The 26,064-nt window shown below is 36.6% G+C and overlaps 1 protein-coding gene across 5 annotated transcripts in view; it reads right to left on the bottom strand.

Moving 5' to 3' along the window:
* Positions 1 to 26,064, bottom strand: part of arhgef4 (Rho guanine nucleotide exchange factor (GEF) 4) — a 78,396-nt gene that overhangs the window by 44,727 nt on the left and 7,605 nt on the right. Inside the window, exon 1 of one of the 5 annotated variants that reach the window (XM_052547442.1) lies at positions 25,629 to 25,782. The exons of 3 other annotated variants lie outside the window; for them this stretch is intronic. In XM_052547442.1, coding sequence (XP_052403402.1) covers positions 25,629 to 25,667 — 39 coding nt within the window. In that variant the 5' untranslated portion in view covers positions 25,668 to 25,782. Of the gene's footprint in view, positions 1 to 6,479; positions 6,614 to 25,628; positions 25,783 to 26,064 lie in introns of those variants that run through there. One more of the 5 variants, XM_052547443.1, reaches the window with a different exon arrangement.

Below are 26,064 nucleotides of genomic sequence, written 5' to 3'. Positions count from 1 at the left end.
GGTAGGTTTGGACAGCTTTTATCCCTTAATAAATGAAATTATCATTTAAAAACTTGCATTTTGTAAATACTTGCATTATCTTTGTGTAATATTAAAATTTGTTTAATGATCAATTTATTTTAAAGCATGACAAATATATTTTAAAAATAAATAAAAAAGGAGGGGGTAAAAGCCTTTTCACAGCACTGTATGTGAGACTTTATGTATAATGATGAGGTCATCTAAGACCATACCTTCTACCAGCTCTCTCATCAGATCTCATCACACGGGATTTGAAGTAATAGTCAAATAGTAAGATGTCTTTGCATAAATGTTTGCTTTAGAAATAATTTTAGCTGAAATGCATCTGAAATAAAACCCAGTGGATATATTTAATAGCTTTAGTTTTCCAAGTTTAGTGGAGCCTTCATGAGCACTGCTGTGCATAAGAAGTGGTTGTGGTGATTTAGAGCAGGTGCACACACAACTGAGATCCTCCCTGTGCCAACTAAATCAGCTGACTTCAGATCAGACAAACAGCTATAAACAAAGCTCTCTCCAAAAACACCACAGGCCATGCTATTTCATACTATATCCTTCTTAATGTTTTAAAAACACTCATTCATTCAAAAACACTGGATCCAACAGCCTTGAGACTGTATTTGCATTGGTTAACATCTTAGACCCGCAATTAAACAATCACATTTAGTCAAATGAACTATATTTGTTTATTTGCATAAGGTTATATCTTCTATCATTGCATATTTAGCTTTAAAGTGCAGGATCTGCAGGTATGAGGCTCCTTATTTCATTGCCAAAGTATTATAAACATGATCGGCACTCTAAATCATAAGTCTAGATCAGATTGTAGAGCATTTGAGGCTTTTCAACTGCACATTTACACTCTTATCATTAGTAAGCATATAATTCAGCTTGATCTACTGAATGAAGACCTGCGGAAGCAGCATGCAAAACACTGGCTCCATAAATCAGATCAGTCTCATGCACATCACACTTTGAATTGAATTGAATTGAATTGAAATTTATTTGACAAGTTTATAAAATTGTACAAAATACAAGTATTCCATACACTTTAGAAAAAAAGGTCGAGGATAAAAACACAATAAAGCCCTTGGCTTGTTTCCATTGCGGCCCTCGATGTTAATATAAAGGTTATGTGTACGTGCAGACTTGCATACTAAGCATACATTTTCAGAAGATGTGCACACTGTCTGACAGAGAGTGAAGGTCAGTGCTACTGTTGAGATCAATCTAATTCAGAGATTTCAGTGACAACAAAAAAACAGAGACTTAAGGAATGTTGTTTTTCTGAGACCGGCACTTTTCAACTCTGCTTGCATTTTGACAACCACAAAACATGTTAAAATTACTTATATCACTTTTTTATTTTTTTTTGTAGAATTCACTATGCATGAAGACCATGTGATTTACAACCAATGCTTTTCATTTGATTTACCTTAAGTCAGACTTTTCTCATAGGGGTCTAAAAGCGGAACGTAATCTCCCAGTCTGTTTATTCCTTTCCAAATCTGATTATCATATTATCTGAAATCCCTCATGATGCACTGAAGCACGAGTGGTTAAATACACCCTCATCCCCGCAATTTCTCTAAACTATTAGGGATCCCAGATAAAGGCCACTGCGTGTTGAATCAGCGGACCAAATAACAAGCGGTTTCTTGCTCCTAATGAGGTGATGAGCATCTTATGCAATGCTCCCCTGCTGAGAGACAGAATTTAAAGCCCTGCTCTGATAACTCTCAAAGAGACACAGAAGAAAAATGCACATGGAAACAGCCTTTGCCCTATAAACTCATGCCACGGCTCCCTAATCTCTCTCGTCCATTCTAATCGGCAGAAGTTTGTTTACCAAACAGAATGATATATACTTTATCAGTGGTTGCATAATCTAAACAGTCACAATCGCCAAAACACAAGGGACATAACTTGCACACAACAACACATCCATTGAACCATTGCTAAATGCTAAATACTGTATGCAAAACAAAACACAGGTATAACAGATACAACTTTGTACCTTCTTACCACTAAATGGTAAATATTAGTACCTTAAATGTATATAATAGTATTTTAAAAGTACATTTTAGTACCTAAAGTGTACACTTATGCTCCAGTGACAGTTTTGTGCCTTTTTTCTGAGTGTATGACCTACGATCTCAAGAACCACTGAACAGATTTCACACAATACTTGTTTTAAATCATCCAATTACTGTATATACGTATTTAAAATCTGACTAAGCTATAGAGGTAATGTTTAAAATGACCACAGATATCTTATGGACAAAAATCGTGGACCATCTATTAAGAAAAGCACAGGCTGGGGTCCGGGACGGGGGGCTACAACGCCTCTACTTCACACTAGGTAACTCGTAGCCTCTTGGAGTAGGTTTACATTCCTGTCCTGCTATCGCACTCATTCTCTGTGTTTGAATGGTCTTGTCTTGTCTCTTCTCTGGGGAAATAGAAAATCTGTCCACATCTATTATAAACATTATGAGAATGCAGGAAGATACAGAAAATTCCTCATTGCGGGACAATTAAACGGCATTAGGGCTTTACATAACAAAATCCTTAGCTGTGACTTTTCTTCGTATGTCCACAATAAGTTCTTGCTGTCATGTTATACTATAAACCAGATTGTTTGGAAAGGCCACATAAGCTACTGAAAAATGCTACGTAAAATCTTTTGGTATGTTGTCTGCTTGAATTTAAAGACACTTCTTCTGAGTTTCCTTGTCACATGCCACAAGACTCAAATTTCACTAAATGTTTTGCTTAATGAAGCACATAAGTCTTGCACTGTTCCACTGTTTTTTCTAAAATTATTTTGTCCGTCTATTTCCCTGTCAGGTCAAATGTAATAGAAGCCGATGTATTGAGTAACTGAGTGTGGTATGTAATCGGCATTCTCAAACCTGTGTATCAGAAGGATTGGGGGCCTGGAGCACACACAAACACACACACACACACACACACACACACACACACACACTTCTATCAGTCCCTAACAACAACATGCGTGCTAACACATGCATCCACACCCATACCTTCACTCATGTTTAGCTCTGACATGCCAAAATACTGTGATTCAAAGAGAAACCGGATAATCAAACTGCCCCAAGAAAACACAGATGGGAAAAACAACTCCCATTCATGTGCAACCTGATCACTGTTATTCCTGGTGGTAGAGCAGATTGAGACGGATCCTCTGTCACATTGCTCTTCCCTTGAAAACGGTATTGTTTGGGAAAAGTGCTGTTTCACGGCTTTAGTTTCAGCTGGTGGCATAGAGAAATAAAAGGCCAAAAGTCAAGGTTTATGTTCATAGCATGAAGTTTGACAACTGATTGATTAAGCTGTTGATTGCTTATGTCGACAAAATTATGGCTGAACTGAGCACATGCATAAACTGCCTACATTCCCATGCCAAAAAGACAAGAATAAGAATCTCTTTCAGAGAGAGACAGGCTGTGGAGATGCATAAATTCAAAACCATAATCTGACTCATGCTGTGCATGGCATATGGGCGATTTGACAATGCCCCTCGACGAGAGGTTCTTACATCACAGATGAGGCTGCTGGAAGAGCTGAGTAAGACACACAGCACTGCGCTTAAACTGAGCTGCAACTGCAGTCCTGCTTCAGGACACACATACTTCATTACAACCCAGAGAGCACATAAGGCAATGATATGGCACTGCGGCCTTCTTATGACCAGGGCAAAATGGATAAAAGCATGAAGTGGTAAACAGATGTAAAACAGCAAAAATGACTCAAATGTATCTAATAACATGTGGGCCTCTGTAGGTAAAGTTGTTGTGTTGACGGCAATGTGTATTCTGAATGTGAACCTAAAGTGGTCCATGTGGTAAACAGTGATTATGGCCCAAATAGTGCCAATCTTTGCCAACTTTGGTAATAATGTGGCATTATCGACAAAGGTTAATCAGGGTGTAAACCAAATGCGGCCTTCCTATGGCTTGCTTGTGGCCCAAATCTGGCAAACAGGAGTGGCCCTCCAAAATGTCATATCATTCTTCACAGTATGTGGGCTGAGGAAAGGTGTTGGATCTGGGCCAGAATTAAAATCAATGTGGCCCAGATTTAAACCAGGTCTGCTTTATTTGGTTTATTCATGACTGACACTGGGCCTTCTTATGGCTTGCTTGTGGGCCAAATCTGGCAAACAGGAGTGGACCACCCAAGTGCCAAAATGAAGGAGTGAGGTGTGGGCCTGATCTGGGGCTCAGGTATTTTGCTATCTGGGAATGCATCTGTAAGTGTATGGCCTGCGGGTCAGATGGCTAGATCTACTGTACATGGCACATTTCAACATTCCTTGAAACCAGCTTTGTTTGCTTTTCTAGCAGTTTAAGAAATAGACATGATATACAGTGGCTCCAAGAAATATTTAAACACTTAAAGGGATAGATCTTTCATCATTTCTTCACTGTCACTTCGCTCCAAACCTGTATGACGTTCTTTCTTCTGTGAAACACAAAGAAAGATATTTTGCAAAATGTTGGTAGCCAAACAGTTTTCATTACAATTTGACTTCTATTGTATGGAGAAAACACTGAGACATTTTTCAGAAAACTCTAAATATCTATTGTGTTTACCAGAAGTAAGAAGGTCATACATGTTTGCAACATCATAGAGGTGAGTAAATGACTTTTTTTTTTTTTTAAGAATTTTCATTTTTGAATGGAATGTTTTCCAAATGTCAAGTCAAGTCATTTTGAATGGTATCTAAATCACAATTAAGATAAAAGTTAAAATAAGAATTATGATTTGAAGAAAAAGAAAAAATAATAAATAAATATCACTTGTAAACGGAATATTGTCAATATTGTCATTTTTCTGTCTACTGACTGATTGGTTGATTGATTTATTGATTGATTGATGCCAAAATTCTAAATTGTGACAATAATTTATTTAGTAAGTGTTTAGTAATCATGTGGATTTAGGATACATAAAATGCTAGCTATGAATGTAAGGAGTCTGTAATTTTATTCCAAAATGTTAGACATCCATAACTGTATCCAATGCAATTCCAAACAATGAAAATCATTAATTCATTTAAATATTTGTTTTAAGATTTATTTATTTTAAGAGAATTGCTTACGAGTCAATGTTTTAGTATTTACATTTTTGTTAAATATTTTGCAAAGTATGTTTCAAACTCTGTAAAACAAATGCAATGGCATTTATACATTGAATTCAGCACATTTTTCATATTGTGGCTCCAAACTGAATTTGTAGACTTGGTCCCTATTCTAAAATGTTAGTAACACTTTAGTATAGGGACCAATTCTCACTATTAACTAGTTGCTTATTAGCATGTCTATTATTAACATATTGGCTGTTTATTATATATAATGCACATATTCTACATAACCACATTCTACATTCCTAATCCTACCCAAGACCTAAACTTAACAACTACATTGCTAACTATTAATATGCAGAAAATTGGGAGTTTATTGAGCCAAAAGTCATAGTTAATGGTTTGTTAATAGCTAGAATTGGACCTTAAAATAAAGTGTGACCAAACATACAGTACATGTCTTGGCACATATTTCTTTAGATTTTTGAAGAATTTTGTATGGATGAATGTGTGTTTTAAAAAAGGAACATTGCAAGTGACCAAAGTTTTCCGCACACAGTGACTCACTGGAGGCCGATGGCAGCATGTCAAAAGGCTTCCACCTCGGCAGTGACAATAACTGTAAATTCAGCTGGCTGGACACTCTTGTTCTCTCTCTTATATAAGTTAAGTTTGAACCTCCTCAAGCTGAAATACTACTTGCCTTGTTGTGCCCCTGAAAACCATTTTCTTAAACCAGCACCTCCCCAAATCCATGGCAACACTGAAGACACTGCCAATACTGCCTCCTAACTGCGCGAGTCCACTCACACACACTAAAGCAGCCGTTGGTGAAGCTTCACTGACTCAGTGGGAGAAAGTCCAGGCGGTGATCTAGCCGTCCTTCATTTAATCAAAGACATATGTGATCTCAAGAAACAAGCCAAAGGATACAACCAAACTACCATTATAGGAAATTTGTCAGACATTTGACACACACACACACACGTACACAAAACATCTTTGTTTGATACTAAAAGAATCAATAATCCAAAAAGTGCAAACTTAATATCATTGCAATGAATAAACGCAAATGTATCAGATCCTGACATGCATATATTATCTGCTATGACATTTTTAATCTAAAACTTCTAAAGCATATCTTCCACCAAAGCAAATATGTCAAAAATGTTCCTTTGAACTCAAGGCTGTCCTCTTTCCAAGAAGCAAAGTTGCAAGATAACCTATTAAGAACAGCTTCAAATGAAAATTAACCGAATGCCATAACTAACAACAATGACAGTGTGATGTTAATCTGTTCCGACAGTCCGTAACCAACACAGAGCTATGAAACAAGCTAAAGCACTCTTACCTTAAAGAAGCTTCGTATGAAGTATAAAGCACTCAACATTGCGAGTGTGTTGAGGAGGGGACGGCTTCAGTCCTCTTTCACTCCCCCTCTAACCTTCTCTCTCTCTATCCTCATGTCCTGTTGAGAGTTTCTGCAGCCCGTTCTGGCCACATGCTTACTTGTTGCTATTTAGGAGCGCTCTAAGACTCATGACACAGCCAGAGAGAGACAGAAAGTGAGTGAGAGACACAGAGAGAGAGACCGAATGAACCTGTCATGCCATGCCAATGGTTTAAGTTTCCTAACAATGAGCACTCTTCTGTTCAACTCAGCTATGTAAAAACAACCGTCTTAGCCAGAGAACCATTTAACCATTTCACTTCTGATCCTACAAGGATCTTAAAAAGATTTAATAACACTGTCTGAGGCCAGTCTGAGGTACAATAACAGCGTCCGAGTCGGGCTGGGGTGGATTAAAAAGGGTGTTGTGGGTGGGAAAGCATTAGGTCATTTTATTTTATTTTTTTATATTGTTGGGCGTGTGTCTGTGCTAATGCTTTAATCTGAAACCTCCCGCCCAGCAACTGTACCTGCGGTGTTTTGATTTATATAAACACTATGAGTGTGAAGTAAAAGTAAACATCACTTGGCCGTCCCTACAGTGAGGTCAAGTGGGCACACGCTCTCCAAAGGCCTGGTGTTATCACGTGTTTGTGATAGAGCTGAGAAACATATTGTAGGAAGGTTGAGCCCATGAGGAGAGGACCTGCAATGGAAAGTGATTTTCATCTTATAGCAGAGGTATACTTAAACCTGAAATGTGTAACTTGTGTCACCAAAAACAACTAAATTACTTTCTCCGTCTGCCATTGGCTAACCAAACAGATAGTCCCGCCCCAAATGGATGCCATTGGTTGTGCCAGTCTGGTTAAGATTAAACAAACAGAGCAATATTTTGACTGTCACAGATCCGCAGCTGCGTTCGGAGAAATCAACCTGCAAATAACTTACGCACCGTTACCTGTAAGGAGGGATATTATACACTTCATACCATTTTATTGTTTTATTTTTTCCTGGTGGACCACTTAATGTTGTTGCCAGCTGGGATTTCTAAATCGCCCCAAAATATCTGGGATTCGGCTTTTGCTTTCTACAATCACCATTCATTGTGTGCATTTTTATTTTATTTTTATATAGATAATAAAAAATAATAATAATAATAATACATTTATATTCCAATAGATTTTAAAAAAATTATTTATTCCTGTAATGAAAAAATTCTAACTTTAAGAATTTATTTGAAAAAATATTTTGTTCAGTAACATCCTTAACGTCTTTATTGTCTCAATTTAATGAATGCTTTCTGTATTCATATTTTTCGAATTGAATCTTTTGAATAGTTGTGTAGTTTGCATTTTTCTTGCCAAAGATCTGTTAGGTTAGGTATTTAAAGAAAATGCTATAAATGCATTTTTTGAAATAATTAGGCCTAATCAAAGTGTGTTAACAGAACTTACTCAAATCAAATTACTAAATCAAAATGAATCATTTCCGCCGATGGTCAGAATGAACTGAGGGAACTTCTAGTTGTGAATTTAAAAGCATCTCTTTTCTACAAATGAAATCGAGTGGATGAGGAAAGCCCAATTTTGAGTAATATATAAGAAGGACAGTGATTCCAAAGCACTGTATTACTGCCACAAAAGATTTCACACACAAAAGGGCCTGTTAAATCATGTCAGTGTGACACTAGCATAATGCTGGCAGGAAAGTAAATAAAACGTCAGTATCAAGATTCACATTACACATTATTAATCAAGCTGTGAAATAGAGTAGGAGTTCTTGACAAAGGGCGCCCTCTGCTGTACAAATGTGAAAATACCACTGAGGGGCAGTAAAGGCCTAGAGATCACTGCTGGGTAGGGATTTATCAAACTATCAAGTATTAAAAGCAACCTAAAAAAATCATTATCTTTTGATAAAGATATCTCTATAAGCATGCCAACCCATTTTTGCACACATGCCAGATAAAAAAAAACAAAAACAAAAAGAGTGACAAGTGTTCAAAGTTACTTGCAATTTTTTTCTATAGTTAAATTATTTTACACAAAAACATCAAAGAAGGTCTTTTATTCTCTGTTTTGTCTACACCTTTTTGGCTTCGTTCACAGTCTGCTGTGACCACGAATCACCGCCTGCTGCCCACAACAACGGACGATTCATCCAAACCCCTCAAGCCCATCGTCTGTGTCTCTGCCTGTAGACTCCGCTGTTCCCCGGGTGACAGCAGCCTCCCTCGGGGTTATTCAGTGTGTCAGCTCTCTCTGGGAGGTAGACGGTCGGGGCAGTTGGCGACGGACCAGTAGCTCTAGTGACCGGTAGCCCTCTATCTCTCTCCCTCACACTTTTCTCTCTCTAATTTAGTTTGGCACTGTTTAGTCGGAGGCCTTTCCTGAATGAGGCCATTGTGAACAGAGCCACTGAATGACAGTCACGAAGGAAAACGTCCGTTCTTTGATTTCCCGCACTTTAGAAGATGAAGATTTCCACAGCGTGAGTGAGACGGCGGGACTCTGTCGAGAAGCTTTGTGTGGGCCGAGGAGAAGCTTATGATATTTTCATAATGGATATGAACTCTGTCAAGAGGCTTTCGCAGAGACAAAGGGGAGGGAATGCAGTATGACGGGAATCGACACAAAACGCATTATAATTACAAAAGCAGTCGGAGAGCACTCAGCTACCCAGCAGATCACTCACAGCGGCCTCCCACCACGATTCTGACAACTCAGCACCGCTATAGATACAAAGGCACTCAAGAAAACACACCCACACTGAAATGTACACAACGGCCCGTGTGCACATGGTCCCAAACGGAAGCTGCAGTGAATGGTCAACATTTATATAAGCAATACAGGAACCACTTTCAACTTCTAGAGGAAATTAGTAGGCTAGGATTTCATTCTTGAAAAATTAAACATATAAGGTCCTTTCCACATGTCCCACTGCCTTTTTTATAGCATCAGAAGTACAATTCCAGTATTGTTTTCTTTTGTATTTAGTTAACCGTTTTATAAAATAAAGTAAATACATAAACTATACGTTAACAGTAATTATATAACAAATAAAATACCTTTTATGTATTATGTTTTAACCATTATTAAAAGCATTGTTCACCCGAACATGTTATAATTTACTCTTCATCGTGTTGTTCCAAACCTCTATGATTTTTGTTATATTGCTGAACGCAGAAAAAAAAAAAGATTCTTAAGAAGGTTTAAAAAAAAATATATTTTTTTTTTATGTATGTGTATTATGCTCATTAAGGTGGTATTTATTTGATCAAAAATACAGAAAAATAGTAATATTGAGAAATATTATTGCAATTTCTAATATTGTTTTCCTATTTTAATATACTTATATTAATTAAAAAAAAAAAAATATATATATATATATATATATATATATATATATATATATATATATATATATATATATATATATATATATATATATATATATATATATATATATATATAATTATTATCACTGCTGACACTGTTGAGCTGCTTAATATTTTCTTGGAACCTGTGATAATTCTTTGATTAATAAAAAGTTAAAAAAGAACAATAAAGTTTAAAATAACTTTTCTAACAATATAAGTCTTTACTATCAGTTTCTATCCATTTAAAAATGCTGAAAAAAAGAAAGAAAAAATGCACTTACCTGACAGTGTCATGTGACACTGAAGACTGGAGTAACGATGCAAAAAATTCAGCTCTGCTTCACAGAAATAAATTATATTTTAAAGTAAATTAAAATGGAAAACTGCTATTTTAAATGACAATATTCTTTCAAAAAACAATTTCAGTATTTTTGATCAAATAGATACAGCCTTGATGAGCATAAGAAACTAAATAATAATAAAAAAACATTCAAAATCTTTCCAGACCCATTTTGAATGGCAGCGTAGTTATAAATATATAGTCTTTTGTATGCTTATTTATTTATCATTTATTGCTACAGACATTGCAAATTTTGGGAGAACAATAATAACAAAACAGCTCATATTAAATTAGTTTGATCTTGGGCACAATTCCAAAGTTTTTGCAGCAAGAAATATTAGATATGTCTAATAAACTATGTTTATCTTCAAATTAATACATAAGGAAAACTAGGTCCTTAAAATAAAAGGAAAATTGATTGAAAGATAATTAATTCAATGTACTTCAAACTGATAATAGATTCATTGTAAAAAGTTATTTATAATTAATCTTTTTAACTTTTTTAATTAACTTATTTTTTGATACTATATTTTATACACTGTTGGTTTAATTTTTAGTTTATTTTTATACAATATGAAAGTTTGACACCTTCCTTCACTACTAAATTACCTGAAAAAAGTAATATTGTGGAAAATCCCATAAGCATGACAGATGTTTATCTTCACAGGTTCATGTTTTAGAACTGACAAGTTCTGTAACCTCCATGTCATACAAACATCACAGCAGTCACTTGCCAGACAAATGTATAAAGCCTGAAGCATGATCACCCTGAGGTGTCCAGGGTCACAAAACCTTGACATGACATGTTTAACATGACCCTCAAACATTGTGTGGACCAATCACATGATGTGACAACTCGTCTACTAGTATCATGTCACATGTGTTCTCAGTTTAGTGTTTTTATTTGTTCAAAACAAGTACAAAAAAAAAATATATAATAATAATAATAATAGCCTGTTAAGGAGTTTCTGCATGAAAGGAAATCGTCTAACTTAATCCTTTAAATTCGACCAAAACAAAATGTTTAGTCTGTGCCGTGATGGCATTTTTTTTATCAGCAGTGAATGTTTCAAATGTTAACATGAAATTGTATCTTTTTTTTCCGATAAGATACTTTCTCATATCTCAGCTCAACATGCAGAGATGACTATCAGTAAGTCACCTGCGGGCCGCTTTTCATGGAAAGTGCAACACTGTTGCTTTGTGGATTTTTTTCAAAATCAGCTTTTGAGCATCCCGATCAACTTAAAGAGTGTGATTTCAATTTTTCCTTCCTCTTTGGAGTGTTACAAGCTCTTGGTGCATAAAGAAGATCTGTAAAGTTGCAAAGACTAAAGTCTCAAATCCAAAGAGATATTCTTTATAAAAGTTAACAGTTAACTACACCCTCCTAAAACGCCTCATTTAAACGCCCACATGTCTACATCACTATGTGGAAAGATTTACATAACGCAGCCCAAATGTACACGCAAAGAAAGAAGGCATAACTTTTATTCTCTCTGTAGTATTGTTGTTGCCGCGCCGCCATGTCGTGGAGATGCTGTGTGTTTCATTGTGGAAGCGAAACTACTTTGTTTGGCCTTCCAGAAGAGGAAGATATCTGCTTCGTCATGCCTAGAGCTGATCAACTTCACATTGTGGATCGCCGGATTGGCTTTCCTCTTCGACGAAGTGGGATTTATTCTTATTAATCCCAGAAAATAATTTATTTATGTTCTGGTTATTGTTGAGAAGCAGGTTTAGGATCACTTAAGTGACTGCAAAATCTGTGTTCCAAAATGTTCTAAATGTTTCTTAAAAATAAATGAGTTTTGAGCAGTGTAATGTAGCGCTTGTTGTTTGTTGTTTCTCCAATCACAAATGCAGACATGGTTTTATCTTTACGTGGCGCGATGCAAGTCAACACATAAATAGACAGTATAAGTCATTATGATCAGTAATTATGTCCCCACTAGATGCAACAAATGTTCTGTTTGAAATGGTTCTTTATGGTTTTGTCTTGTCGTGCCGGGAGATGCCATCACAGTACGGTGAGGGGCGTACATTTCCGTCACATGATTGAGGTATTCAGCCAATCACAATGAACTGGATAGCTGGCCAATCAGAGCACACCTTGCTTTTCAGCTCGATGAGCTTTGTAAAAATCTACGTGTTTCAGAAAGGCGGGGCATAGAGTAGAAACAATAGTGTACATTTTGTGGAAAATAATGTTTTTTCAACCTTAAACCACAAAAACACATTTCATTACACCAAATACACAAAATAACATCATATGATACACTTTTTATCAACATCATATGACACCTTTAACATATTAATGCACTTAAATGTCATTGATTAGATCAAAGAATATGGGCAAACTCATTGGCATACAGAGCAGACCAAAGCATTCATTCATCCGGAGTTCATTCAGCCCACCATCGTTCTTTCACAATCAACATTCAATACTTGCTTTCGAATATAGATGTGCTCCTAATGGACTGGAAAATATGGCAGTCTGCTGTGCTTTTTAAGCTACTGTATACTGGCCTTCATCACAGAATGGTTTCATTCTGTCCTCTACTTTTAACAGAAATGGTGGTTAATGCACTCATTCAGACAACAGCAACCTCAGCTAAACACAATCATTATTAAAATATATATATATAGAAATATAAACAGACACAAACCAAAAAACAGACTGAATCCTGAAAAAGGTTTCCACAAAGTAATAATTTAACAATAATAAAAGTTTCTTGAGCAGTAAATCAACAAATTAGAATGATTTCTGAAGGATCATCAGATCTGAATCTGAATCGCATCCCAAAAAAAGTTTTTCTTTACATAATATGTGTGTGTGTACTGTGTATAAAGTATGTATTGTGTGTGTGTGTGTGTGTGTGTGTGTGTGTGTGTGTGTGTGTGTGTGTGTGTGTATATATATATATATATATATATATATATATATATAAATTCACATCATACAGTAGATATTAAGAAAATATTTACATGTATGTATTTATATTCATATAATTTATATATTTATTATATAAACATAACATACATTTCTTAAATATAAACATGCATGTGTATTTATATACATAATAAATATGCACAGTATTCACATATATTATGTAAAGAAAATGTTTTACTTTGGATGCGATTAATCGCCATTAATCATTTGTAAGCATTTATTTAAATATATAAAAAATATATAAATTTTAATAATATTTCACAGTATTACTTTATCAAATAAATGCAATCTTCTTTGAAGAACATAAATCTTACAGACCTCAACGGTAGTATACATGCACATAATACACATATATATTATCATGATAATAATAAATCATTTGATTTTAGATTTATTTGTTTTGTGATAAACAGCAGGTGTTAAATTATCCGACTTTTTACATGTCCACATTTATCAAATCAATAAATAAATATTCCTGAAATTGATTCAAGTTTAATATTCCAACCAGCCTATCTACTGTACGTATGAATTCAGTCAATTATACAGTTTAGCAAGCACAGCACAACAATCAACCAATCAGAGTAAAGTATTCCAGGGAGCCGTGGAGTTTGTAATGACACATGTGAGGTGACCTCAGAGGTTATTAATCCAAGGGAGCTGTCTAGGTGGAGAAAGATTTTACTGATAGCTCTTGAGCTCTGGATTTGTAGAGTCCATGTTCCTGAGGCGAGGGATGTCATTCCCATCGGACAGACTATAACCCAGCCCATGACAACAGAACCTCCCAGGACACTGAGCGTGAGAAAGAAGCAGGAACAATGCAACATGCTGCCCATGGCAACTTAAGCACACACACAATTAAGTTGTTGGTGCATATTACACACTGCTGTCCAGGCAACAGTGGCTCATTGAGACTGTGAGGGTCAAATCAAAGGCCTCCTATAGAGTGCTCTTCTCAGAAGAACCTCCATTCCCACCTTTAGAGCACAAACCCTCTCAGTTTTCACTGCCTTGGCTTATTACTACCAACTGTTTGGAGAAGAGAAGGCCAATGGTCTCCAGGGCCTGTCAATCAGAAAGCTTCTGAAATCGCTGCATTTTTGAAACGGTGAGGAAAATGGCACGGATTCTGAAGATGAATCATTCGCCGTAAAACACGCAGGACCCCCACTTGGAAGATCAACACTGAGCTCTCAATCATCAGAGTCTAGGATATTTTACACTTGCAGATCTGCCTGGCCTGAACACAACATTACACTTACAGATCCAAATACTCCTGGATTAAAAACAAAAATGTTAGGTTAAGCGAAGGATATGAGATTCTGATATAGAAGATCTACAGTATCAATCACTATACACAAGGGATGCACAATATATCAGTACCATAATAGGTATTTTGATATTACTGATAGTGATTTTTTATAGCATTTGGTCCTTACTGAATAGATCATTCAGTCATCTAATTAATTGTGCATGCCCCTGTTAGGGTACATTTAGATTAAGTGTGAGATAACAGTAAAAATTAGCTTTTTAAAAACATATACTATTAAATTAATAACAATATTACATGTAACCTTCAACAAATCTCAACAATCAATCTTTGAATATCAATTTTTAATACTGTGAAGCCTAAATTCAATCATGTAATTTTTTTGACTATTGTTTTAGACATTATAATAATTCATACATTAAAAATAATGATATAATATGACATTTAAAACTAAAACTACATTTAAAACTAACTTTCTAGCCAATTTTATTTTTAGACAGCTGATTTTGGATGTTATGGTATACTTTTTAACATAATTTATTTCATGTAACTTAAATATTATATAAATAAATTATATATGAATTAAATATACATATTAATAATAATAAAAAATTATATGTAATGATGATATATTTAATAATAACATTTTTATCATATATCATATAATCTTGATCATATCATCTAGATTTATAGCAAATTAATCATCTTCTTGAAACATCTGATAACCAGCTAAAAAAAAAATCAACAAAGCACTGGCATAATTTCATTTCAGCAGCTGCTGAACGACTGATTTAATTAAAATTATCTTCTAAGCTGCAAATACTTGCTCACCTGACAAGGTAATAGGGTGAGAATCAATTATGCATCATTTATAAGCCACTCTGAATGTGTCCAGTTCTACAGAAAAACATGAATCAACTTAAACAAAGACTCAATGTGGACACAAATGATCATAGAGCTTTTCCAAAACAACACTTTAGCGCTATGCTTCAATTATGAGCACTGTTGCTAAATGTCATTTGAGATACTCATGCATCAACCTGTATGCAACAAGACCTGAGCATAAGACTGGACTGTGTTTATCCTTGTTTATACGACTCAGTGCTGGTCATTTGCTCAGAGCCTAAACATAGCCCAAGATTCCTACATGAGTCTTCCCGGCCGTGCATGTTAGTTTTATATTTGTTTTGTTTTATTCCACAAGTTGTGTGACGTGGCCGTTTGTAAGTCCATAATGACACATGACTCTAAGAGCATGGATACATTGCAAACAAGTGGTGATTTAGAGGCACAAGTGTTTTCAATCCCTCCTCCTAAGAGAATTGAGTGCTGTACACATGTAGTGCTCATTATATGACTCCTCCATCACAGCAAAGTACATAGTTGCATACATATACTATGGATTTAGAATGCATCAATGTGACGGTGAAAATCCAGTACATCCAATGTACCAACACAATCAATCGTAACTCTATGAATGCAAGAAACAGCAATATGCAATAGGGTGGAAGTGCCACCTTCTAAATAAAGAGTCAATTACAAACTGGCAAAGTCTTCACTGCAGCTGCCATTAGAAGCTCCTGTTCCCGTAAAATAGAGATGCGTAATTGGTGCTGTGCATGCACATTGGCTTTACCAAACTGAAATTTTTTTTTAAAGCTATTTATTGATAACAAGGAACATTTATAGGTCAGTCCATGGCAGATTATGTCGCTGATTTGAAATGTAGTTTAAACTCGGCAAGTAGTTTTTCCCCTGTGTTTCCCCAATCAAGAATATAGGAGTTAGCATTACATAGCCAAAATATGGCCACTGAGAGAATTGAATTTCCTTGACTTTGGCTACAGACAGTACGCTGTATTTGAGGAAATCCCATAATTCCATGATTCTAATTATGGAACCACGGGGAAAATAATTGAATGGCAACACAAATGGCTGACTAGCACCACAAATGTTAGCAATACCTACTAATTCATGAGAATATATATCTATATGTGAATTTAAAATAAAGCATATTGTTATGTCACAAAATTCAATTTTTTGTCTTGTTTTGGACATTTATGTTGCAGTTCCAGTAAGGCAGTTTCCCATTTCCGGCCCTAGTCTGTTTTTAGTTTCTTTGTTGATTAATTCAGTGATTATGTTCAAGTGTGTTATGTTTCCTTCTTTCCGTTATATAATGTAAATAGCCCATGTGTTGCTTTGTACATTATTAAGGTTTGATTGTCTTCCCTAGCAATTAGTTTGCATTATCTCTTCTGATTCATGATTGCTTTGTGTTCTTGCTTGGTTCTGGTAATCCTATTGTTTTGCATTTTTTTATTTATCATAATTAAAGCAATTTTCTGCATTTAAATCCTGGCTCGCCTGTCTATGAGTTCACCTTTGTCACACGTTCCGCTTAATATTCCACAGCATACTTTTGAAGACAGTTGGTTTGTGCACATTACATGGATATCAACTGACTGTTCAGTATGTGAGATGAATATTTTAGGTTAACAAAAATTTAGACCCGTTACAGACCTGATGGCTCATCCCAAGAAGGCCAGTCGATCATCTGAATCATAACTAGTCATAACCACAGCAAACCAGAAAGGCAGAATGCTGTTGAAAGGACATGATCCCATTGATGGACCAACTAGCAGGTGCAGGAAATGGAATCTAGCCTTTCTGGAGCACCAGTGAGTCCTGTGGGATTCCCACATGGGCAGGCCACACATGTGAGTTTAATCACTCAATTTGTCTACTCTATATGGGCTTGATCTGCCCATACAGGAATACTTCTGCCATCGTTTGCTCACCTAAACCAATTTGATGTTCTTTCTTCAGTGAAACACAAAAGTAGAAGCTTTAAAGAATGTTCATGCTGTTCTTTTCCATAAAATGAAAATGGATGGGGACTTGAAAAGGACAAAAAAGCTCCACAGAAGCGTAATAAAAGTAGTCCATACTACTGTACTTCTTTAGAAGAAATGATAGCTTTGTGTGAAAAACAAACTGAAATTCAAAGTCAACATTGACTGCTTCACAGCTGTGGTAACCATTCATTTTAATTGAATGGAAAGCAGCAGCTTACACATTTCGTATACATTTCATGTTCCTTGGAATAAAGAAATTCATATCAAGTCATAAAAGACATGAATGTGAGTAATCAATGACAGTAAATAATGACAGAATTGCTTGGCAGCCATGGTCACCATTCACTTTCATTGCATCTAAAACAGCGGGTTTGACATTCCTTGTGTTTCTTGGAAGAAAGTCAATAATACTGAGTAAATAATTACATATTTTTCATTTTTTTGCAGAACTAAACTTTTAATCAGACTAATGTGTTTGTCCTCATTTTAGAAAAAACGGAATCTAAAAATATGTCTTAAAAAACTATAGACAAGAGCTATACACATTAAAGAAATCAAATTTGACAACAACAAAACAGTCCAATACAATCCAGTACTCGACAAAACAAAAACAATCTAAAAACACACACTCCCGAGTTCAGGCAGAACTGAGCGACCTCAAACAAAACAAAGGAGGTGAGAGCGAAACCAGATCCTTTATCAACGTGTTCCCATGCGGAGGAGAATCTCTGACTCAAGATCGGTTTGCATTGCTGGCATTATCCCACTGCTCCGTTTAAATAAATCTGCTTTGCTGTGAAAGAAACAAAGAGAAGGGAGAAAATGGGGTATCTGTTTCACAAACCCACAAGCCAACAACACCTGCACCAACAGCCCTGAACAACAAGTGCAATTCTTCTAGACATACAAAGTTCCTGGTGAGCTGGAGGGGGAATCTGAAGTTGATAGAGACTTGTTCAAGCATGTTTTTGCTTTTTAATTGTCAGTCTGCATGTGAGGTAAATTGTTGCATCACAGGAAGGCAAAGGTGCGGTGAGCCAATAGAAGGGCATGACTTCTTGGAATCTTGGCGCATTTCTGGCTTGGCCATTGTTGCCATGGTTAAAAACAGCTTTTCGAAAGATAGCGTGTGTTATTCTTGTGTAATATAGGAGTCTGACAAACACATTTTTATTAGAGGATGGCCCCTAGGCTTTCTATAATACTTGTGTGTCAGTTACTGTAAGCCAGAAAAATATTGATTGGCACTGATTGACAAAACAACTGTCATAAGCTGTGGTGTCTATGCATCAGAATAATCCTTGCCCTTAAAATATGCATTAAACAGAAATTGCAATCATCTTTTCTTCCCTAACGTGAAGTAAATCCAGGTAAAATAGCTTCCCGAACAATAAAAACGTGTGGAGAGACTTGATTTTGAGAGACTTCAAACCCGTAAAACAAATTAAGATATTTTTGATGAAATCCAAGCGCTTTCTGGCAGAATGACAGAACAATGACAGAATTTACATTTTTGGGTCAACATTCCCTTTAATATGCACGTAATTCTGAGGCAAGCTAAAAAGATCTAAACCTTTCTGAAGATCAGTTCCACTCAGAGATACATTCATATAAACCCAAACCCTCAGTTGAATCTAGAGTGAGGCAGAGAGACGATGCCATCCTCAATTGCCGATGGCTGACAGATCTCAAGATATTGAGCCGGTGTAATGCCGAAAATTGAATTAAATCAAGTCATTTAGCTCATGCAGTCCTTTTTACCTGTGTAGAAATACCCATAAAATGCAGTTTTACACTTGCCAGAACTCTACTTAAGCCCCTTTCACACTGCGATTCTGGCAAATACACGGGTAAAGTGTAATTGTTATCAATTGTTACGGCAATTGTTACTGGGTCACTTTTTTTTGCACTTTCACATTGCCAGTGATTACCCGGAATATGTGCGTGCTTTCACACACAGCCCGTAAAGGTCCCGTAACGACATGACATCAGGGCGTGACGTGTAATGTACGAGTCGAAAACGTAAGGCACGTTATACTTTCACTGAAGCAAGCGAACAATCTCGGCGTCAGCGCGGAAAGTGAGGAACTAACTGATCTATGCTTTATTACAGTTTGCACATATTTTGTTGTCGCGAACGTTGATCTTCCTTCAAAACAGCCGGTAAAAGAGTCGCACGATAACGCGCGTCATAACTTCGACATGGCATTAGATCTGGCTTTTGTTCACACAGTGCTCATCCCGGGATCGAACCTGGCAATGTTACTAGGTCCCCGACCCGGGTTCAATGCCGGAATCAATCCCGGGACGTGTTTGCTTTCACACAGAATGTTCCGGCAATTTGCCGGGTCCAATGTGCAGTGTGAAAGGGGCTTTATTGAATTAACTGTTCTCTCTGCCTCAAATCACTTTTTGGCAAAGGGTAAAACTGCATTTTATGGAGCAATAATTTGCTTTAAAGATGTGGTTCACCCAATAATTACATTTTAGTCATCAATTGCTCACCATGTTATCCCCAAACCTTTATGACTCTCTTACTTCTGCAAAGCAAAAAAGAAGATATCAGTAAGAAGTTGGTAACCAAAACGTTTTGGATAGAATGTATCTATTGTATGTATATATAAAAAAATATCCTTTATCAAAATACCTTCTTTCGTGTGCAGCAGAACAAAAAAATATATATCTTACAGTTTTAGAATAAGTAATATATTGAGAGAAATGTCGTTTTTGGGTGAACTTTTTAACATATTTTCATACAGAACATTTCAGGCTTAACACACACAGGACAAGACAAAGAAACAAGTCCAGAATGAGAAATGGGATTTCTGGAAACCCTCAAAAGTAGCTCCCAGCAACATCTGACAACCAATTCCCTGCTTCATTTGTTGGCTGAAATTTATGATATCTGTCATGTAGGTACTGAGTGTACTTCTGTGCAAGTCTATGGTTAGCTCACAGGGAGGGAAGAAGAGAAGAAAGAAACGACGAAAGAAAGATCTCAAACCATCAGACTGTTGAACAAAAGTGTTGGACAAAAGACAAGAGGTCTGAAACACTAGAAAAAGTGCTGTTCTCGCTCTTACATACAGCTGCAGGATTGCCAATAAGAACACAGGGTCAAGGGACCAATGAAAAGCTTGCATAACTCCAGACAGAAGGCTGATATAGAAGGAAAGCCCAGGAAATTACTTGAATTCTTGACATTAAACCACACTAGCACCACTATTTACTTTCTAAGGCCATTAGGGTGTAGTGCAGTGGCTCTCAACCAGTTTTGCTTCAGGACCTTTCATTGCACATCAAGCAGAAACTCGACACAAAAGCAACAAAAATGTCCTTAAAATGGAACACTGAAATGTAGCATTACCATAAAATGTCAAACAATAGGTACAATTATTACCATCACATGTTGTTGATCTCTGTAGTCAATGACCCACTGCACTAAACACACTGTGGTCACATGTATTGTTAATCTCATCAAAAATGCTGTTGATAGATTAAAATATGACAATTTTTAATTAAAGCACTGCTGATTAAAGCATGCAGACAAAAACGGTTCAAGATATTAAAAATGCACCAACATCCTTTAAAGTAGTAATAAAATCCATAAAGAATATTGTTGAAATAATGTAGCCCACAGCAACCGCTTTGAGATCAGGAAACTGCCTGATTAAAATTCACTCTATATAAACACATTAAATTACTCATATATACACATTATAAATTTAACATTATAATTTACATCTGCAAAGACAATGATCACTGCAAAGGGATGTTATGCGCTAGTCAGAATGTACTGTAACTCACATCACAATTACAGTAATATTTTTTTTTTTTACAACACACATTAATCAACATTTCTGTATATGTATCAGTGTTACCCAGTCAGCTAAAGGAAAAATGTAAACATAAAACTTTGTAAAAAATAACATTATTGTTTTGTATTATTTATTGTATCATTATAGTATTGTTTCGTATTGAATACTGTAGTTTTTACTGTATAAACACTATACAAAAGTTGTAAATAAAACAAACATAATTGGAGTATTTCAGTCAGTTGTTCAAATTTCCATGTTTAATCCAGTGTTATTTGCGGTTTCTTTAAAGGGGGGGGTGAAATGCTTGTTTTCACTCAATATCCTGTTAATCTTGAGTACCTATAGAGTATTACTGCATCCTTCATAACTCCAAAAAGTCTTTAGTTTTATTATATTCATAAGAGAAAGATAGTCTGTACCGATTTTTCCCGGAAAAACACGACCGGCTGGAGGCGTGACGTGTGGGCGGAGCTAAAGAATCCCGAGTGCCAGTAGGCTTTGCGTTGAGAGCGTTTGGAAGCTGTGACATTACCGTGAAGAAAAAACCATCCAAAACAAACCATGGCTAACAGTCAGATTCAGCGTATATTTATGATCCAGAATCAGATCCAGAGGCTGAAATTTAACAAGAGCAGCATCAGCAATGACATCTCTATGTGGGATGTACTGAAACTGTCTATATTTGCTTAGCGGTTTTGAAAAATGACTAAGTTCCACTTTGTTGTCTTTTTTTTTTTTTTTTTTTTTTTTTTAAGCTGTACATGTGGAAAGTGCAGTTTGATGACAACATCGCATGTTGTTTACTTTATGTGCTTATGCGCCGATAGCTAAGTTAACAACACAGAGATATTTGAAGCAGTTTTACTCACCGCCTGCGGTTCCAACACACGATCGTGACCCTTTTTCGTTGGGACTGCATTATCCTTAAGAAATAAACAAATGTGCAAATCCGGCGTCAAACTGGGCCTTGTTTGTAAAACAAGCATCTTCGAAATGCAGGGAACAAACGAAAAAATGAACTCCATCCACTGGTCCCTTAATGCTGTTTTTTCTTTGGTAATCTGTGCAGGGTTGTCTTGCCCTGGCAACCAAAAACACACTTCTTTTGTGACATTTCGCGACGCTCACGCTCTGATCAGTGAATGTCTGTTGTGCTCTCAGTGCTCTGCTATACGGGAGCGCGCGCTCTTCCGGCAGAAGTGCCCTTAGGACCCATATAAGGAAATTCCGCTCCATCTAACGTCACACAGAGCCATACTCGAAAAAAACTTTCCGAAACTTGTGACAAACCGGAAGGAGTATTTTTGGAACAGAAATACTCCTTCTAACGTACAACTTAATTTTTGAAACTTTGTCCATGTTTAGCATGGGAATCCAACTCTTTAACAGTTTAAAAAACTCAGTATGCATGAAATAGCATTTCACCCCCTTTAGTCAACTTTAGTGATTCCTGAGGGATAATTGTTTCAAAGGAATTTCTACTGTACTCCACTTTTTTTCCCAGTGCAGTTTTCTTCAAGTTTTTAAAGACGCCATCAGTAAGAGTCACACAACCGGTCAATGTCTAATTTGTGACAGAAAAATCTGAATCAAAATACTTTACAAACATACCACACATTTGTTCAAAAGCAAATTAATATCTAATAATATTGATCACCGATTGAAAGACTGATTGACAGACTTTGCAAAAAAGAAGGTCAAACTCCATTACAGTCGTCCAACCAGGACACCAACAACATTATAAAGGCTCAAAAGAAGACATGGCTGCTGCCCCGGGCTTGTGGTCCAGATCTGCAAGGAAAGGCAAGCTTGAGGCAACCAATCATCCTGTCCAGCTTTCTGCAGCCACAAATGAGCTACAAGCTTCTGGCAATGTCATATTCCAGTTACTCTATGTGTATAAGTTGAAAAAACCAGCATGGACCGGAGAAGCGAAAATACTTCAGCCTCAGATCCTGGATGGGAAAGCATCCACCCTACAATTTGAAGACAGGGAGAATGCTTGGGCAAGACTGTGGACACTATGGACGCTATTTAGTATTCAGCACCATTCATCTCCAGTGTCCTGAGAAGCTGTTTTCCCACTTTCCTATGGGAAAAGCACAGTTGACAGTTGGCTACCAGAGGACAGAGGCTTTTGTGAGCAAACTTATGCAAAACCTGACGGACTGTTACTGTAAATCAGGCCCACTCCAGGATTTTTCTCTGGCTCTGAAGGAGTCGGGGCTAGACGGGGGCCGGAGGGCTGGCAGGCAGTACAGGGCGAGACCGGAACGTTCCACATTTCTTTTCCTCTGGGACAGATGAAACACATTCATGACCCCCACACAATACCACGCCTTGTTTGTTATTCTGAACCGCGCTCCCAACGCACTCTTATTATTGGCTATTTGCAAAAAAAGGAAAAAGAAGAAATGATATCAATGAGAAAAACAACAGCTGTTTCGTGACAGACACTAGCAGCTGCAGAACACTACTGTACCTGACACAGCACCAATTCCATCGGCATGAGCACAACAGATATTTTCCAGAGCTGTTCATATCTCACTATCCAGCCTCATCCCAAAGGACCAGAGAAGACACAAATGTTGAAACAAGTTCTGTATAAGACATTATAAACATTTATGGCTAAAAGCTGTTCTGCTCTCTTCTGTCTTTCTTTGTTTATGATTCTGACAAGTGCCAGCTATTAGTATGCAGTTTTACTTTCAAACTGTCTAACGGTGTTATTCAACACTTGTAGTTGTACCTGCTGTGATACTAAATCAGTGCTATATTAGAGACTGTTGGTTTATGGATGGATGGTGACTTCTGCTGCTTTGTTTGACTGCCCTTTAACTCTGAACTCGGCAGGAGTTTAAAATAGCCTGTGACGGGGCACAACAGATTATTCTAAAACTAGGGGGCTCCATCAGGACGTCCCAGCAAGACATGAACAAATAAAGAATTCCTAATTTACTGCTTCAGCCCGACTAATCCGATAGAAATGAAGCAGAAAACAGCTTAAAGGATAAGTAACAAATATTGTTGAATCTGCTTGTTCTATCGCTACTATATTTAGATATTTTGGGGGGAATTTCATGAAAACAAATAAAACTACAAATAAAATAAAATATATACTGTATATACAAACACAATTAAGCAGACTGTTTAGAACTATTAAGTAGATTCCCGTGGCCTGTAGCACGACGAAGCGAGATGAACAGAGTTGCAGAGTAAGTTTTAAGTTTACAAAATCTGATAAAGCCAACAGTTTAAGATAAGGTTCACTGGACTCACAAAGCTCGATATAAACCTTCTCTCCCAAGTCAAACAGAGTTTGAACCAGAGTTTGTGATTAACTCTGGAGCGCATGCACCTGAATGTGTGACACGTGCAGCAAACAGCCAATCACAGGGAACGTTTGGAGAGCATCAGCAACACATCCTTTGGATTCACTTCTGTCAATTCCTCATTTCCGTAATGAAAAATACTATATCTCATTACTATTACTGTAATGTAAAAAAAAAAGCATAAAAAATGCATAATTTCTTACATAAATTTGGGATTTTGTTGAGCAGCATTTAATCATGCTGACATTTTAATTTATGCTAAATAAATATTGTAATGCATTTAAAAAATATACGCATATTATAATAATTTGATTTGATGGGGAAATGTTTGTAATTGTTATAAAAAATAATGCCACAATGCAGAAAAAAAAATTATAGAATACCAAAAAAAGAAAATATTTATATTACATAAAGTATGTAAAACAGAAATAAATATAATACTTTTTATTTTCTTCAGATTTTAGCAAGAAATGGCCATGTTTTTGTGGCATTCACTCATTTATTTTATTTTATTATGCTAAACTGTCCAGTTAAGTGTGTTACATTATAATTCCCTAGATAAAACACATGCTGAATTCTTATTCAAATAGAGTAAACTTTTAAAAATGTAAAAAAGTAGCATGCAACTTGTAAATACAGAACCACGTCAGTATTGTATAAAACACAGAACCACATCAGCATTGTATAGGCTAATGCAAACACAAACAGTGCTGTGTGATGGAATCCCTGAGATTACAGGCTTCACATCTAAACAATGGAGTTTTACTCAATTATCCATCCAACTGTGAAATTGCCTATACTCATATACACCAACAAATGATTGGCTTAACAATAGAAAACTACAGAGCACAAATGTCATAACGGTTCTATATATGATGTATTATATCAAAACATCTAAAGAAAATGGCTAAATAAATCCCAACCTATTAGTGCAAAACTAAACACATTGGTGGCTACATTACAGCGTGGTGTTAAATAACATGGCTGAACAAAGCACTATGTGTTTGACCCCTATGCAGGTGTCTGCACTGCAAAGTCTGCACCAGTGGAACTTTTAAAGTGAAGAAACCAGAGAAACACTGCAATAAGGTCATCTCATGTTCAAAAAGATAATGGACTGCTAAACTGACCGCAACAAGATCTACATCAAGACATACCTGTGCCATGTCTCTGTGGCCACAGCCTCTGTTTGGCATCCTAACAGCCACTCTTTTCAGAAAGCTGATCTGAGTTCAGCCAGACTGGCTCCCAGAGTCCATTCATCGCCCCGACTGCTCCTCAAGCACTGAGACTCACAGTGCACTCACTCCACAGCCTGTGGCTCAAACAGTGACACGAAAACAAAGGAGGAGGAAGCCCATCCCAAAACACAGTGAAAGAGGGAGGAAGAAAATGTCAGGACAGCCTGATGCCGCTAAGAAATTGAGGCTTTCTGAATAAAGAGAGGGAGAGAGAACCAATCACAGGGGAGCGGACGGGACTCCCTCCTCTTATTCGCCCAGAGGATGCTAATCATTTCTCAGTGCAGTCTGACAGGTAAAGTCGGTGCGCACCTTTTATTTTCACAACAGTGTGTTTTCATGGCATCGTTTC

This window comes from Carassius gibelio, chromosome B2, assembly GCF_023724105.1.
Source record: "Carassius gibelio isolate Cgi1373 ecotype wild population from Czech Republic chromosome B2, carGib1.2-hapl.c, whole genome shotgun sequence".
Lineage (NCBI taxonomy): Eukaryota > Metazoa > Chordata > Actinopteri > Cypriniformes > Cyprinidae > Carassius > Carassius gibelio.
Note: the sequence above shows the minus strand (reverse complement) of the source record. Positions and strands in the feature narration are given on the sequence as shown.